This window comes from Amphibalanus amphitrite, unplaced genomic scaffold (assembly GCF_019059575.1).
Source record: "Amphibalanus amphitrite isolate SeventyFive unplaced genomic scaffold, NRLGWU_Aamphi_draft 000115F_arrow, whole genome shotgun sequence".
Lineage (NCBI taxonomy): Eukaryota > Metazoa > Arthropoda > Thecostraca > Balanomorpha > Balanidae > Amphibalanus > Amphibalanus amphitrite.
Genome location: NW_024881610.1, coordinates 749,076 through 767,244, shown reverse-complemented (window position 1 = coordinate 767,244; position 18,169 = coordinate 749,076). Strand labels below are relative to the sequence as shown.

Below are 18,169 nucleotides of genomic sequence, written 5' to 3'. Positions count from 1 at the left end.
AGCATCGTCCCGGCGCGGAGTATGACTGACCATAATTGTCCAATCACATGATTAGATTTGCTTTTGAATTTTTGCACCTTTTGTGATCTAGCCTGGCTCACAAATACCTTTGATTTAGAAATACGATACGAAGCACTTATAGGCTCCCTTCCCGCAGGATACATACGTTTACCATATATTTTTAAGCGTGCATACCATTAGTGCGGCATACCCCCTATACACAATAAAGTGGGTCACTGGGTAGGTATTCCATTATTAGCTTGATGTGAATTATTCTCTTATAATATGATATACTTACAGGAATATTAAATCACTTCTCATTGAACCATTGAACTATAAAACACTCCAATTCCACACCAATCTAAATTTAGTTCTAAAATCTACAAATTACAGCTGAAGATTACAAGTCGCAAGCTTAGCTCGAGCTCTTACCAATTATCTCCTTTTAGAAACATGATTTTCCACTCACATGGCGGACTATTTAGGGCGAATTAACACATCCCGCTACGTCCAAAATCGATAAAATGTTAGCGCTTTCGTTTTAAAGAAGAAGAAAAATGCTTAGCAGCGTTAATCAAAAAAGGATGTTTACCTGCACACCAGAACCTTTACAAAGCGATATTAACGGGTATTTTGGATACTGAAAAGCCTCTTCGGGACTATGCCCCATTCCCCCCCTTTTTGCACCGTCCCGGCCTCCTTTCTGGCTTCACCAATGCTGCTACCAATGACGAGCCCACGTCTATACGCATTTGAGTGGAAAATAACAGCGTAGTACGTTGTTTATCTTCTAAAAAAGTTTGTTCGGTTTTCTTCGTTTTCTCTAACCATGGAATGCCAATACTTATAACAGAGAACAGTCGCAGTGGTCACTGTCATTGTTTTGACACAACTGCTCATTTTTGGGGACAGGTTCGCGACGCGGGGAGCAGATTAAAGTCCACTCTCCAGAAGCATGGATAATCCTCTCATCCCAAAATGTCCCCGCAAATCCCAACCGCCACCTAAAAACAGTGCACAGTGTGATGGTATATAAGACGATTCAGCGCCACTGCAATCATAACCCAACCAGAGAGGCCATTGTGCACACCTTGGTACTGTGGATTTGATACCATGCTGTTCTATTTGCTGCTCACGCTCACGGTGCATCAGGCGGCCGCGGCTGACGAGCCGATGGACCTAACGAGGGTCTCCAGAGGAGCGCTGTATATCCGCCTGCCCGCACGTGAGTCCTCCCAATGTTTGTGTTGTGTTGTGACATTGTTCTGACATTATTTGTACAATGTCAGTTGATACACGTATATTTCATTTCATTGATTTACTTGAAGTATTTTGCTGTCTCTGAGTATAAAAATCAATTGATAGATTTAGGTAGTTTTAAACAAATTGTACCAGAACCGTCACATTTAACCCATTTATGCCCAGGAATATTGACCATCATGAAAATCGACGAAATCAAAATATGTTATGCTCCTACCACGGCCTTGTATGGAATCGAAAATAATTTTTGCCTGCAGCAAAAGTTTCTCGAGAAAAACGTAAAAAACATGCGTTGCGAAATCGCAACGAAGGGCACACCGGGCGCCATCAGCGTTGCGAAAACGCAACGACGGGCACATCAGACGGACATAAAGTACACTGAACTGCCGTATATGCTAATATGTTTTGACAAAACATCAATCAACTGTTGACAACTATTGCTTGAAAATGCGGAACCCACATCCGTCATGCTCTATAACCCGCCTAAGAGCCTCAGTGAGGAAGCATAACTTCATGATTCGCGAACGGGGAGATGGCAACACGGTCATTATCAACCATTTACGTTGTCCATTGCTGTTCATTTAAAGTTGTGGTCGACACGTATCCAGGGTGATGCTTTCTTTTTGGAAGCTAGACAGATCCATTACCTCCACCTATCAGACCCTGCACAGTGCACACTGAATACAATTAAACGGAGGATTGGGAGTAAACCAGTGCCTCTCGTATGCGCGTATATCCGCAATCATTTTTAACAACCCTCCTAGGAGTAAAGTTAAATTCCATTGCAAGTTAGTCGTACCCACTCTCAGCAAAAAGAAAAAAGGACCGATCCGGCTCTAACAAATTACCCGCGTAAGGCGTAGCGCATCACAACAAATCGACTCCCAGTTTATCATGTTTACACCTAATCCAAAATTTTCATGGCCCCACTCTCAGCGACCTTCACGTGTAACCTCTTTCTCGAGACAATGCCAGGACAGAATGGTGATTCGACGTCAATCCGTCCTTTCCATCTTCAGGATAGTTGAATCCTCCTCCACGCCTCATCCCCCTGTTCCGGGCTGGACCGGCAACGTATATCGCAATCGGGCAGCTCACATAGGAGCGCGCCTGTAGCCGGGTGCAGTGAGTGCTTGGGAGGGGGGAAGGGGGTGGGTCATGGGTGGCGGCTGCCCACTGGCTGGGCTCAGTCTCCAGTCTACAATTGACCGTGTCCGGTCAGACAAATGTCTCCCCTAATTCCAATAATCCTGCTAGCTCTAAAAATGGTCTGATTAGATAAAAAGCCTATCAAAGTAAGAAAACAGGCGTATACTCCACATCAAGCAGCTTATGAATCTATGCGAGTTATGAATCCTAAAAATTATTATTTTACCATGGGTCCGCCCTCATTGCCCCTGCCGAAGGGCTCAGCTACCCTCAGAGGGGGCCTATCCCACTATTTGCCGACCCTCAGTTATCTTTTCTAACGTAAATGCTGGTAGTCAGCAGATTCTATCCCGAGAATGGCGATGCCTATCTGTCGCCTGATACCAGAATACATCCCCGTTATTCATTATTTATGCACAATGTACAAAGTAGATCCAATTTCCAAAGGACCTAATTATCTCTCAGCTCCGTTAGCATCGCCGACCGTTTGATGCATGGGTCCTTTTCCTATACCATGCGATTTTCAGATGCATGGGAACACATTGCTTAGTGAACGAACAGCCCGAGGCCGAAAATCTGCGAGAGAAAAAGAAAGGAGTGTTTGTGGCTGTTTGAGCCAGCAAATATGAAATGTGTCGCAACATTTTACGTGCGAACGCACCTTGCACTAAACATACCTATATACGTCCCTCATGGCATAGGCGGCGGAGCGGGGGGAGGGGGCACCGGGGCACCGTGCCCCCCTTGATTTTGCCATTTTAACATTATCCCGATAGGCGTTGCATGGAAATGGAAATGGAAAGAATGAGACCAAAAGTCAGCAGTGCTCCCCCCCCTTAATTGAAGATGTTCCGCCGCTACAGCCTCATGGCTACAAAATGAGAGAGAGAGAGAGAGAGAGAGAGAGAGAGAGAGAGAGAGAGAGAGAGAGAGAGAGAGAGAGAGAGAGAGAGAGAGAGAGAGAGAGAGAGAGAGAGAGAGAGAGAGAGAGAGAGAAAGAAAGAGAGAGAGAAAGAGAGAGAGAGAGAGGGGGGAGAGAATTGGGGAACGAGGAGGAGAGGGAGGAAGATGGGAGAGAGAAAGAGAGAACCCACAGCGTATCACGAGTGAAGTCTACTGTTGATATTCATACTTCCGCTACCCTGCCAATGTGCCCATCGTTGCGTTTTCGCAACACCGCTGTCTTTCCGATGTGCCCTTCGTCGCGTTCCCGCAACGCGACCGTAGTCATATTTGAAAATAGTCACAAACCCTTTTTGTAGCATTATTTCTTAACAAAATGCATATCTACGCTATTGTAGGGACTCTGCAGAATATGTTTACACAAGTTTCATTACGATATTATTAAGCACTTAGCCTACTTATCTTGGTTTTCGTGACGTCATCACTCACAAAACCTTCGACTTCCCTCTGGGAGCTCTAGGCAGTAACTTACCGGCCGCACAGACTTGTAACTGCGTAGTATCATGCGCACAACCATGCTACACACGCTGAAACTTGTCTCATCGGTTAGTCTCTTTTACACACTTCTCAAGCTTCGATCACGTCGACGCTTGCTTGAGTTGCGAAAACGCAACGAAGGGCGTAAATGGGTTAATACATGCTTAGATATAGTAATCCATGCTTACATGAGAATGTAAATGTAAAAAATAGCTATCGTGTAAAACATCCGTGGAACCTAAATAACACCGACAAACTAACAGAAAAGAAGCAGAACGTACCGCTCGTGTAAAATCTGCCCATAGAGTAAATTGTGTTTATTTTGTTGTTTCCAGCATATTCCAGCAACATGAGCCAGTGCCACGACACACAGACCAACAAGTACTACAACGAGGGTGACCTGTGGTCTTCTGCCTACTCGGACTGCAAGCTCAACACGTGCGTCAACATCAACGGCGTCCTACACGTCGAACGATACTCGTGAGTTCATAGCGGTGGGCACAATTTGAGTACTTTTTCACACAGGTTGATATGCCTAACTGCCTACACACACCACAATGGCATGACCGTGGAAATGATAATGGCTAGTTCAAAAGTGAATGGACGGGGTGATTAAGCTGATGCGACTTATGTGTTTACGCGTACAAAATAACTGCAGGCATGGATAGGAATACGCATGCTTTGTTCACCGCATTTGTGCTGTTATTATGTAACAGTCATGCCATCAGCGAGTTTTATCTGAGCAGACTTTGCCGTAAAATAAAAAGAAGCCTACATTTGTGTAAATTGACTTACATCCATTGTTTCACCCTCTGCAGGTGTCCGGTGATCACAAAGAACGTGGATTTCGACATGATGAGGCGGGAGAACTACTTCTGCCACCACGCCTGGGGCAACCGGAACAAGGCGTTTCCCTTCTGCTGTCCCAGTCTCGCCTGCAGACACTATGTGAAGGGAAGGATGATGCCGCTGCCCAAGCACATGTATCCCTACAAGAAGATCGAAAGCTAGATCCAAAGCATCTGAATGAGGCCTATCGATGCGTCATTTTCAACCCGCTTCCTGCAAAGCCAAAGTAAAAGTGTTGTAAAATAGAAGTTGAATGTATAAAGCAACACGCGATGTGTATGAGTGAGAGTTATGATGTGACATGCGTTTAGCTGACATAAATGTTATGCTCCGAAAATTGATTTTCTTGCCTCAGTATAAGTGAGGCTTTGAATGAAGGTCTACTCTGTAGTTGGTAAACAGATACATGTGAATATGCATACGATCACGCGCCATTCTGGATGCATTTAAATAAATAAAAATAAGCAAGTTTTTCTTAGAGTGGCCGTTGCTGCTTTCCTTGTTACATTTTTAAGTGAAGTATTGCAGAGATCTGCTTCAATATGGGACCAAATGCGTAAATATTCTAAGGCTCGGTTGTCTGCGCTTCACGCGATTGGTTTCGCAATCTTCTATAAAACCAGGTCCCCACACTACGAACCTTATCACTGATTGTGGCCTTCTTCATCATACATAGATGTTTAAAACTGCACAAGGAATAGGCGTCTGATCATCCCCTTTCGACTTGACCCTCACCGGACCTATCAGTTTTCTACATAGGGCGCAGCTGAGGGCCGGTGTTTAGACAGTCCCCTTCCCCCTCCCCCCCCCCCCACCTCCCACACACATACACACTTGCCGTTTCGTACTTAATTGAACATATAGAAGAGCCCCGCGTAAAAGGAGCGTGTGCGTCGCTATGATGCGTAACAACTGCTACCCGATTTAGTTGAGTTCAGCCGGTGATCTCTGAGTACAGGTCAAGTGCTCCAAGGTATAGGTTCGGTATAGTTGAAAATCTTTGCAAAAAAATGTCACAATTCACAGAACCGTGATTTTGGCACCTTGGTGTTTGTCATGGTTCAAATGATACACTTCTTATTATGGGTGTGGCCAACTTTAGGTGATGACCTCAGATGAAGGTCAGGTTAAGGCCATTTTGGATGTTACAAGATCTGGCTTAAATTATAGGTCGGGGGTGCCACTTTCAGCTATTTCTGGGACCAGCGCGTTCTGAGCAATCTCGAAAAAAAAAACTGAGTGCCCTACCCCTTCGGCCGGGGAAGGTTGAGATTGGAAATGAAAATGGCAAACGTTAGGGGTAACGCTTAAATGCCTCTTAACAAAACAAAAAATCGTGGCTCTTCTTAGGTCTGGTGATAGTATTAAGATTATCATCATCCAAAGAGCCAGAACTATAGTTGTGTGCTTTTATTCATTCACGCTCAGTGTTGCGCTTTGCGAACGATTTTTCTTTAATTGGTACTTTTAATTTAAGAATAGTAAATCTTTTATGAACCTACGATACCATGCCTAGAACGCACTCATGCTTATTCCATGCACTTTAATACAGTGTGAGAATCTCCAGTTGATTGCATATAGCTAGATAAGGCCAAACAAGATCGGTCACTGATCCAGATAAGGTAAAGGTTAGAATTGGGTAAGAATGCCTTCATATTCCTGGAGATGCTAGAGATCTTTTCAAACAAATATGACGCATTTATTCAAAAGTTGATTCATGACTCAGAGTCAACACAATTGGATGGATAGCATGAACCACTAACTCTACGGAAGAAAATGAATCTTGCGAGCGCTTTTACATTTATCGATGATGTTTCTCATCCACACGCTCATACTAACACAGAAACAACATTCAAACATTTGCAGAGGCACACACACGCATGGCGACGTACAAGCGCCTCACTTTGGTATATGATGGAAGGATCCTTCTGAACACATATCAGGGTAACCACAGGACAAACTTTGGCACGACGTCTCGGCTCATGTCACGTTATATCGAACTGACAGTCTCCGGATGCCATGTCAACTATCACTGTGCAGTGTGCATTTCCGGGTACATTTGTTCGGGCAGCGGCATCATCTTTCCGTTGACGATGTGCTTGCAGCGGATGTTGGGACAGCAGTGGGGGAACGCCTTGTTCCTGTCGCCGAACGCGTAGCGACAGAAGTAGCCCTCCTTCTTCAGGAGGCTCGCGTCCACCGTCGGGCATCTATGCAAAAACAGAGGAGTTGAGCTACGTCGTTATGAGCCCACTGACGAACAATTCATGTATCTGCCAAACTGGCATCCATCAAGACACTTATTCAATGCACAACTGCATTGTTTTGTCATCAAGCCAATGACAAGTGGCCGTAATGAGTTTCGTTAGTCTCAAACCGTTATACATTTGGCATTTGAACTGGTTTGAACTCGTCACTCACAGCGGCAAGGACGGTAGACTTGCATAAAAATTGCACCTTTTAACTCAATAGGTACTTAACAGCGTTGTTGCGATTGCTTTTGTCAATGCTTCCGTAGACCTACGAAACTAATCCAATTAGCTGAGCTACAATTCAATGCTGAAATAAACTTACGAGTAGCGTTCCACGTTGAGCACACCGTTGATGTCCACACAGGTGTTGAGCTTACAGTCAGAGAAGGGCGAGGACCAGAAATCACCCTCGTCATACATCTGGTTCAGTTGAGGGTCCAGACACTGCGACATGTTACTCGAGTATGCTGGGAAAAAAAGTGTGCGAGTTAGGCGTTATAACTGGTAAGCCAAGTCCGTGGATGATAGACAATTTTGTGAAATACATATTGCTGTGTTATCCTCGCTTAGGTCAAAACTAACTGCTAGGTACTAATTAAAAAAAAAACAGATAGCTGCTTATTTTTAGTATTTCATGAGCGGATAAACAACACTTTTTATACGAAACAACATAAAACGAGTACTCTAACTGAAAGCTGTTGCTAAAGTAAAGCTTGAAACCGAGTCACCCTACAGTAATTGCATACAAAAGCCCACCCTTTTTCAACTCACGCGCTGGCAGTCTGATGTAGAGTGCCCCTCTTGACACCCTGGTCAGATCCACTGGCTCCTCTGTAGCAGCCGTGTGGAACACCGCCACCATCACAACGACGCGGAACAGCATGGTGAGTACTCTCAGCGGGCGATCAATCACTCGCATGAATAGACTGTGTCGCCAACGGTGGCACCAGGTCCTTATATGTGGCTGTGTCCAGCGTCTCGGTTTTTGTTGACACCACCGGGATTTACGCTGCTTCTGTGGTGTGTTTGGATTATATTCCAGGATGTGGATGGGACGAAGAGCAGATGATGGGAGGGTTTCTATGAATGGTGCAATTTTCATGTTACTGCTGCACTACAAATGACGTCAGATCAGCGGTCAGTAGCGATCCGTGACGTCACAGTGCAGCGGTCAGTGGTCTTGTCCTGGTGGTGGGTAGCGGTCTCTGAATGATAAAAGTTGCAGCCTAGAACAACATCAAACAACAGATGCCCAAGAAGGTGCAAAGCTGTCATCAGGTCATGAGTGATATGCGAGTAGTATAGCTGCAATCAGGCTTGCCTATGTTTTTTATCGCAGAAATGTGCATTTGAAATTAGCTCGTGCCTGGATAGTTCAGCATGTAAAGATATTATATTAGCGCATATATTTTAGCATAAACCGAGCTCTGTCCAGTTACGATACCTAGCACTCTGTCCAGCACGTTCAAAGCGTTCTTATCTTATGACCGATCCCAGAATTTCCCAACGGGACGGTAGAGGTCAGAACAGGCTGTGATTAGCGTGGGTTCCGGCCTTAAAAATCCGCCCATACACAGCTCTCGGTCTAAGTAGAAAAACACAGCTTATTGTGTACAGCCAGCAGCAAACGAGAGTCTAGGCACTCTAAAGCATTTCTGTTGAATGGTTTATCGCAAATATCCGCGACCATTTCTGATAACTAAGAAATGTTTCATGCATCTGTGCTGTATTGATGATTATATGATCAACTTTTCTTGTAATCAATACAGGACGCAGTTCCGTAGCTTTGAGAACGTTTTTATTACTTTTTTCACTTTGATGGCCATACTTCCGCAATCTGCACGCAAATCGTTGTAATTGAGGCTGCGTCATGTGGGCCGGGCCTGCGTTCCGGTATAAATATCAGTATGACCCTGCACCTCTGTTGCACTCGGAAACCAGGACTCAGTGAATTCGTTCGTGTTCTTTTGCACCGTGATCATGTTTTCGCGTGTATCAGCGGCGCTGGTGGCTCTTCAGGTGATTGTCACGGCTGGGTCGGACAATCTTTACAGCGTGAGGAGGGGACCGCTTTACATTCGACTACCAGCACGTAAGTAGGAATAGCACACTACACTGGCATGCAGTGCATGCTTAGATATAAGCTTGTCTTTGAATATCTGCTTACTTCAGTTGGAATTATTTGTATACATAATTATAAAGTGATTTTCACTCGTATATTTAGGCATGTTTAGGATAAGCAATAATTCAAAAATAGGTGTACGGCTCTTCCCGTGCCCATCAGTGAAGCATAGTACTCTCTTTGATGTCATAAAGTTTATGGCATAAACCAACACTTGTCTTCCTTGTCACTGCTTCCAGCCTACTCGAGCAGCCACCCGCAGTGTTTTGATACTCAAGTGAGCCGGTTTTACGACGTCGGCGATGTCTGGTCGTCGGCGTACTCTGCGTGCAAACTGAACACGTGTGTCAACATCGGAGGGGTTCTGCACGTGGAGCGCTACTCGTAAGTCGAGTCCTGAATGACAGAAGGGCATTTGCGTGGGTCTCTTGACGCGTTTCGCACTCTTTTACTTGCATATTGAGTCAATAATGAATTATAGTTGAGGTGCAGTTCCCACTCTGTGTCCTTTTTACATCACTGACCATAAATTTTGATGGACTTATTCCCAAATCAGGCACGACTTGGCATGAAATGAAGCATTCGTGAGGTTGGAGACGAAAAAAAAAATGTTCAACGTTTACATACTGAAGAAAGTAGAGTTTTCATAGAACCAATGGGGTGTGAAGGCTTGAAACCGCGTTTATCGAGCAGCTTCTGCCATTCATTTCCTGTCACTCATTTATTTGTATCGCCTCTTTGCTTAGCACACTCATTATTAGTGCTCATGATTATTTCAGATGTCCATCGGTTACCAAGAACGTGGACTTCACCAGGCTCAAGGCGGGAAACCTCTACTGCCGACAGGCCTGGGGCAATCGAAACAAGGCGTATCCCGACTGCTGTCCCAGCCTCCAGTGCAAGCACTACGTGAAGGGAAAGCTAGAGCCGCTGCCCAAGCACATGTACCCTTACCTGTGATTGTCGAATAGAATGGTGCTTTACTGGCATACTCGTATGTAAGGTGATGAATGCGTGAATACGTTCATCGGTGACTGTATGGCAAGGGGAATTCGATAGAACCATGGATTTACATAGATACATAGAGAGAGGAAAAAACACATGGTGTGCGGTGGTAATGCATACAAAACGAACGGTGTGTCGTTATGCAAGATTGTCAAAAATACATATGTTACGACGTAAATGTTATGCTATAGTACTGGATATTGATGAAATTGTATGACAAAGCTGTGTATCTTTATGCTCAATCACTCGAATAAACTTACCACTTACCGAATGAAGATCTATTTTCCTTTATAGATCAAGTCTGAATGCATTAATCGCGTTATTTATGCAGGTATTATGTGTTAGATAAGTATACTTCTAATGCATGAGCACACATACCCCACCCACACGAATATATACGGCCACTTCCACTCCAACCACAGCTTGCATGGAACATTCGGCCATGAAGCTCAGGTGCCTATAGTGGGATGGCTCATAACTCCGCGTAAATCCCCGAGTAACGCGTCATACTAGGCGCCGAGCACTGGTATAAAAGTCGGATGCGAGAGCTCTGGATCACATTAATTCACACCAGCTCTCTGTGAACACGTCTGCAGTGCAAAAAGCGACAATATGCTGTTCTGTGTGGTTTTTGCACTCGTTACCTTCAGCGTGGCGGTGGCAGGGGAGCCAATGGATCTCACCAGGGTGCAGAGAGGCGCTCTGTACATTCGGCTACCGGCACGTGAGTTCAATGAACATTGCTTGTTTATTCATATTATCTAATAACTTATATCATTATTTAATTCATATCTACTACAAGCATTTTTCTTTTTATTGCAACCATAAGAGGAAATGCATTAATAAATACAATTTTGCCCCTTTTTCCAGCGTACTCCACGGCTCCAACTCAGTGTTATGACCCGCAAATTGACGAATACTTCAACGAGGGGGACGTCTGGTCGTCCTCCTACTCGGGCTGCAAGCTGAGCACCTGTGTCGACATCAACGGCATCCTCAACGTCGAGAGATACTCGTAGGTTTCACTGGATGTGACTCGTGTTCTTATTATTGTTTAGTTGTTCTAGCTTATTGGAACGCTATATAAGAGCGCATCATGATTTTCACATGCCTTGAGAATTATGCAAAGAAAAAATATTAATTGAGCGTCACGTCGTCATGCCACTTAGTTGTTCATATTACCTTATTCGTGCAGTCTGATTTCATACACATTTGTTTCTTTTTTCCCAGGTGTCCGCTGGTGAGCAAGGGCGTCGACTTCAAGCGACTGAAGAAGGAGAACTACTACTGTCGCCAGGCCTGGGGCAACCGGAACAAGCAGTTCCCCTCCTGCTGCCCCAGTCTCCAGTGCAAGTACTACGTGAAGGGAAAGCTGATGCCGCTGCCCAAACACATGTACCCTCTGCTCTGAGCCTTATTCATAAAGACTGCACCGCTAATCAATAGTCAGATTGGCAGAAAAGTCGTGTAACTGTATCGAGCTTCCTAAATGACCTGACCTGTAGTGTAAGTTATTTGAGTGAAGTGTAACGGCGTCGTAAAGCGACGCTCGGTTTGTCCAATGGTGCTGGAATGGCAATTCCCGTATTACTGTTTCTCAATGCAATGTGTGCTTGTGAGTTTGTGTATTTGAGCTTCGTTTGAGTGTGTCACTTTGAAATGTTTTTATATAAATACACATAATGCAAACAACAAAGGCAATGTGCTAAAAACAGGAAGCTTTTACTAGCATTGATTAGATGATACACCGACGAGGAATGGACTACATGGCCACAAAACAGCCACCAGTCAGCGTGCTGCTGAGCGATGAAGGCTATTGCGCTACCCACGGCACGGAGCCATCTCTATGTAGTGGCGCGGTTCGTACGGCATCAGTTCGGTGCTCGGGAGGTCCCTGCTCTAATTGCCGGAGCTGCCCGACCTCCAGAGTGGCGAATATCCAGCCATGCTCATCAGGAGCAGAATGGGGTCTCGCTGCTGTGCTGTAGCCTAAGGAGGGAGATGTAGAAGAGGAAACCTCCCGTAACTGGCCTGACGGAAGTCCGTTGCGTTAGAAGGACGGATGATGGATATAAAAGTAAAAAATTATATATTTATATGTTTTACACTGGGCACTATAGGTATATAGTAATTGTACCTACTTATTCAGAGGCAAAACAATGTTTCTCATCCAGCAAATAGCAGCTGTCGTTTAAATCAAGCTAGCCAACAGAAACATCAACATATTCAAAAATTGACAATACTGGATTCATAGTAGGTCTGCTTTGTCAATTCAGGCTCACCAGCAGTCTTACAACGTTTACCATTGAACGGCCACGGGCTGTTATATTTGCCGCTACCCTCCAGCCCCACCTGAAATGTATAAGGGGCTTTACTGCTGCGTCAGCTCTTAGGCGATCCTTACCTAAGACGGTTTTGCACACCCACATGCCTATATGGTATACGACAGCCAAATGGAGTTCCACTCTCCAACAGTGTCCGTTTTCTCCATGAGCTGTCATTTCTCCATGAAAATACAAGTCATCCCAGGGAATGTCGGTGAAAATGAGCTAAATTTCAAAACATGCAGAAGTGATTGTTTGTAAATATCTGCGGTGCCCGGCCTAACTTGAATCTGGTGCGGCTGTGTGGCAGCATATCGTTCTCCTGCAGCCGCTAACAGAAATATTGCTATAGTATAAAGCATTGCAAAAACAACGCAGGAAACTGAAATAAAACAGCCATGCGTCTCCAATCTAATACACTTATGTAACACTGATTGTTCGGCCACCCCCACACATAATGTGGTTATCGTGTAATCGTTCACTCCACAGTCCACGCATCACCTCTCCTTCTAGTTTTGACCATTACCCCCGACCGCCTGGGGGGTCGGATCCGACCCCCCTCCGTTTTTTCTTTAATAACTCATGAACCGTTTACGCTATCAACTTGAAACTTGGCATACCTTCTCCCCCATCAATTTAACGTTTTCGGTGCAATTTGTAAGAAAATTTTCCCATTTTTTTAGATATATCGATTTTAGTGATGAAACTACATGGCGTTTTCAGTCTAAAAGTGGTAAATGTTTAAAAAAATCGCCAAAAATCAAGCTTTGAAGTAAATTGCAAATTAAGGACATGAATAGACGCAACTCAACGAGTTCTTTAAAATGGCCATCTCTGATTTTCCATAAAATGCGTTTTTCACCCCTAAAAATTCAAAAAACTATATTTTTTGGAAAATAGCTAAAAAATCCAAAATTGTGAGAATTTCCAAAAAAAAAAACCGGAATATATGTTATAGAGCTCTATTACAACATTAGATGTCCCAAATTTCAACTTTCTATTTTGATTTTTGACCCCAAATTGTAAAAAAATAGCTACAACATGCATTGGGCATGGTGACGTCATAAGCATTTTCGTGAATTAGAGGCACTTCTGAACATCGCATGTGAAAAGAATGGCACCACTAGATTCCTGGGGCAAAGCTCGTCTAGAAAAGTGCATTTTTATGTCAAAAATAAAAAGTTGAAAAATTGACTTTTTTCTTAGCCCTCGTTTAGTTATGTATGGTATAAACGATTTTTTATGCTTTCAATGCACACTTATCACCAGCACATTGACTTGGGGTCACATATAACCATTACCATTCGGATTCGGCGTGAAAAATAAGCCATAAAACATGTGTCGTACGCCCATGTGGCAGAAAGTGAAAACCGTGACCTTTCGTGACCTGACCTGACCTTGACCCGTACTTAGTATGACCCCTATACGCACATGGTACCTTTACTAGGTCTTTGAGGTCATTTTTGGTGAGTTTCGAGCAGCAGCTATCGATTCCGCTCCCCGTAAGCCTAATCATGCAAAACCCCAGAATTTGACCTTTGACCTGACCTTGACCCGAAAGTTGACCTCAATCTTAAAATCTTAAGAGTGCTTTGGGAAGGTCTCGTAGAGACCTTTCGAACGCCGCCTCGCGGGGCTCGATACAACCATTGGTTCTCGAGATAACAGGGGGGGGGTCGGATCCGACCCCCCGCCCATGCTGTCGTGGGTACGGAAATAGCCCAGGCGGTGCCGGGTTAAGAGACAGACTGACTACATGTGTGGTTCTGTTTATTTCAAATATACTTTAACTCAAGTATATGCATACGATATATTATACAATACATACATTGTCATCGAGAGCTTCATCGATACAAAATTATTTTCATAAAAAAACGTACATAAGCCTGCATATACAGGTAACACAAACTTGCACAAATAACTGGCTGCTGCACTTCCCTCCAATGCATAGTATATGCATCCTCCATCATACATAAATACCGTGCACTCCAATCAATAACTTAGCACAGCTACGATAGGAATAATGACAGCCTTCTGATATTACATCAGTGCATTTCGGCGGAGAGGTACCACAATCGGTTAAAGCTGCCTAGTCAATAGCTCAGAGCAGGGGGTACATGTGTTTGGGCAGCGGCATCAGCTTTCCCTTCTCGTAGTATTTGCACTGGAGACTGGGGCAGCAGGAGGGAAACTGCTTGTTCCGGTTGCCCCAGGCCTGGCGACAGTAGTAGTTCTCCTTCTTCAGCCGCTTGAAGTCGACGCCCTTGCTCACCAGCGGGCACCTGGGAAAAAAGAAACAAATATGTATGAAATCAGACTGCACGAATAAGGTAATATTAACAACTAAGTGGCATGACAACATGATACTCAATTAATATTTTTTCTTTGCATAATTCTCGAGGCATGTGAAAATCATGATGCGCTCTTATATAGCGTTCCAAAAAGCTAGAACAACTTAACAATAATAAGAACACGAGTCACATCCAGTGAAACTTACGAGTATCTCTCGACGTTGAGGATGCCGTTGATGTCGACACAGGTGCTCAGCTTGCAGCCCGAGTAGGAGGACGACCAGACGTCCCCCTCGTTGAAGTATTCGTCAATTTGCGGGTCATAACACTGAGTTGGAGCCGTGGAATACGCTGTAATCACAAATGTCGTTAAATTTACCTATGAACCATTTGAATAATATAAAAATAATTTCATCTTTTCCAATATTATGATCCTTAATGGTGATATCTAAATCTGGAAAGCTTATTTTCAACATATTTTGTCCACTGTTTAACACAATAAAGGCGTTGTGGGCGCTTTTGCATTTTTCAATTCCAATACAGTAGCGAATGCCAAACGAGGTAGGTCAACTCACGTGCTGGCAGTCGAATGTAAAGAGCTCCTCTCTGCACCCTGGTGAGGTCCATCGGCTCCTCTGCCACGGCCATGGCGATGGCGACAGCCAAAATAAGTACCCGAGACAACATAATCTATTATTGCCTCAACTGCGACCGGTGCGTGTCCTCCCTCGCAGGTAGTGAGAAGAAGTGTGAGCACCAGTCCGCACTACCGACCTTTATACACCAGTGTTCGACCTTCGCATGACGCCGTGTCGTACGTGATTTTCTCGGGAAAGACTTAGGAGCCATCCGGTCAAAATAAAACCTTTATGACTCGATACCCATGTCGGCCGGAGAATTTCCGCTTTCATTGAGATCCGGTGTGTGTGGCAGCGCATGATGTGCTGCGATAAGCCGCGATAAAATTAGCTACTCAACGTAAATGCGTTACCCAGGTGCGCTGTCTCGTATATCGTGACTAAACGTTTGCCAGTTTTGTCTAAGCTATTGTAAAGTTTTGTTTCATTTCAATATTAATTCTGGAAGAAAATCAAGCGCTAAAAGCTGTGCAGCGAACACAATTATTTCCATAAGCGAAAAATTATATTTTACAGTGGATTTGCGCTCACGGCTCCAATTAAATTACCTTGCCGACTACAACTCCGTGTGCTTTATTGTACTCATTCACATGTGTGCATGCTATTTGTTATGATAAAGGCTCTTCAGTCGATCACAGGGGATTGCTCTGAACGTCTTATGCATTGGCGAACATTGGCGATTTGGTACTGCCGTTGCTTCACCCTGTCAGTTTTCACGTACAGTTTCTGAGTGTCATCGCTATTCTTTTGGCCACTAACAATGAGTGTTTCGGTGGGACGTCGGAAGGGGTGAAATACTTTGATGAGGTATAGGTACGTATGTAAATATACGAAGATGGTCTCCATCTTAGGCAATCAGCATCACTTCAACTGAAAACTCGTGAAGCATATTCAATATTCAATATTTATTCTATAATAACTATATGTACACAGCCTTACAAGCATATGACATCACAGCTATCATGCAGGACAGTTCACCATGACGTTCAGCATTGGGTGGTGCATCATTCACTACTATCACAACCGCATATGATGATGTGGAGGAGTATACAATAATTTCCATGAATCACTGCTGATGATAATCTCTTTAGCAGAGCAGTATAAACGCACAGTTATGCTCGAGGTAATACACAACAAAATATCCAAATGCTGATCAGTGCAGATAGGGGTACATGTGCTTGGGCAGCGGCTCCAGCTTTCCCTTCACGTAGTGCTTGCACTGGAGGCTGGGGCAGCAGGAGGGGAACTGCTTGTTCCGGTTGCCCCAGGCCTGGCGACAGTAGAAGTTCCCTGACTTGAGCAGGTCGAAATCAACGTTCTTTGCCACAGGCGGACACCTGAAGGAAATACATGCATGATTGAGAGCCGAGCTTATGGTGTTTTACAAAACATTATGATAGCGTTAGAGCATTTTATGCAAATTTATAACAAAATAAAAACAAAAATGTACGCTTTATTGAAATAATGGCTTATCAGCATATCTTAGCAACCACCTTTTGGTGTGCGACATGTGCAATGAATTTTTTTCCAGTAACATCACCAAATTGCGCTTACTTACGAGTATCGCTCGACGTTGAGGACTCCGTCGATGTTGACACAGGTACTGAGTTTACATCTCGAGTAGGCAGAAGACCAAACATCTCCAACGTTGTAGTAGCGGTCGATTTGCGGGTCGTAACAACGGGTGGGACTGCTTGAGTACGCTGGAAAGAACGAAAACTTGTCAAAACGAACGTTTGTCGTCTTTAGATTTTGTTATTATTATTTTTTTAATTAAGCTCATCGGATGTATAAGTTCAAAGTACTGGAATAACTAACACCATAGCTATTCTATGATTATTCTTTACGCTTGATGGAGTCGTTTTGCAGCGTAACTACATGGTTCTAAGTTGCGTGAAGACTTACGCGCTGGTAGGCGAATGTAAAGCGCTCCTCTTTGCACCCTGGTGAGATCCACTGGGCTGTCTGCTGCCACTGCCCCACCGACCACAAACACCACTGCAAGATAGAACAGCATGCTTTCTCTGCGCGCTCGCACCAGAGAAGCAACACGGCACTGTTGTGATTCTTGAACCCTGGTGTTGGTTTTATATACCTGCTCTACACTCCCCTCTCATCACCTTCCATCTGGGGATTTACGTCTGGTGTTGAGTGAAGAAGATCGAGATAGCATATACATAGGAATGTCCGGAGCCGAATATTTAAAGCAGTGGATAGTAGATAAGTTGGCGATTTTACACCACCGTGACACGCATCGAGTGACATAGTGTGTTAATATCCATCTCAGGAGGCCAGCGCTTTATAATTGGCATGACGCTTTTACGCCTCTGTATGGAGGTTAACGTACGGTTAGATTAGTGACTCAACGAAGGAATATTTTTCCATTGAAGCATTCCATGACAGTCTAAGCATGGTTGTCGGACGCATGACCGAAAGATGAGGGCGCAGCAAAAAAGGTATTATCTCTGAAGTCAAACTAGTGCATGGAGAAGGGTGAATCATACGGAGATACTTCAGATCAGAACTGGTCAGTCCCAACCACCCAAACTGTGCCCAGGAAACCTGCTGTAATGCTGCCGTACAAAGTAATCCCGTTATGACCGATCTGGGTCAACCGTCTGTGCCAATAGCGAGGTCGTCGGAGGCTATCAAGAGGTCACGTGGCGGCACACCCCCTCCAACAAACCACAAGACCCGTATGCAGCAGCGCCGAGCTCGACTGCTGCTGATGAATTGAGCTTATAAGTTTGCTTCTATTGATGCCTTAATGTGTGCGTAATACCAGTGTATATGAATGGCGAACAGTTGTCTTCGTGAATCTATTTACGTTTGTTATCCT

General features: G+C 44.4%; 5 protein-coding genes across 5 annotated transcripts in view; 3 read left to right on the top strand and 2 right to left on the bottom strand.

Annotated features, from left to right (window-relative positions):
- LOC122381168 (serine/arginine-rich splicing factor 7-like) overlaps window positions 1–18,169 on the top strand; it is an 86,712-nt gene that overhangs the window by 15,059 nt on the left and 53,484 nt on the right. The window lies entirely within an intron of this gene.
- On the top strand, window positions 894–5,160 carry LOC122381171. The gene is made up of 3 exons (XM_043365034.1): window positions 894–1,225; window positions 4,185–4,329; window positions 4,668–5,160. The coding sequence occupies exons 1-3, from the start codon at window positions 1,114–1,116 to the stop codon at window positions 4,858–4,860; spliced, it is 450 nt and encodes a 149-aa protein (XP_043220969.1). The 5' UTR covers window positions 894–1,113; the 3' UTR covers window positions 4,861–5,160.
- Window positions 6,106–7,848, bottom strand: LOC122381169. The gene is made up of 3 exons (XM_043365033.1): window positions 7,722–7,848; window positions 7,273–7,417; window positions 6,106–6,908 (listed from the first exon to the last, which is right to left on the bottom strand). Exons 1-3 carry the CDS (start codon window positions 7,831–7,833, stop codon window positions 6,728–6,730), a joined length of 438 nt encoding a protein of 145 aa, XP_043220968.1. The 5' UTR covers window positions 7,834–7,848; the 3' UTR covers window positions 6,106–6,727.
- Window positions 10,344–11,773, top strand: LOC122381176. The gene is made up of 3 exons (XM_043365040.1): window positions 10,344–10,801; window positions 10,948–11,092; window positions 11,308–11,773. Exons 1-3 carry the CDS (start codon window positions 10,690–10,692, stop codon window positions 11,486–11,488), a joined length of 438 nt encoding a protein of 145 aa, XP_043220975.1. The 5' UTR covers window positions 10,344–10,689; the 3' UTR covers window positions 11,489–11,773.
- LOC122381173 lies at window positions 14,168–15,420 on the bottom strand. Its single transcript, XM_043365036.1, has 3 exons — window positions 15,268–15,420; window positions 14,899–15,043; window positions 14,168–14,683 (listed from the first exon to the last, which is right to left on the bottom strand). Exons 1-3 carry the CDS (start codon window positions 15,377–15,379, stop codon window positions 14,503–14,505), a joined length of 438 nt encoding a protein of 145 aa, XP_043220971.1. The 5' UTR covers window positions 15,380–15,420; the 3' UTR covers window positions 14,168–14,502.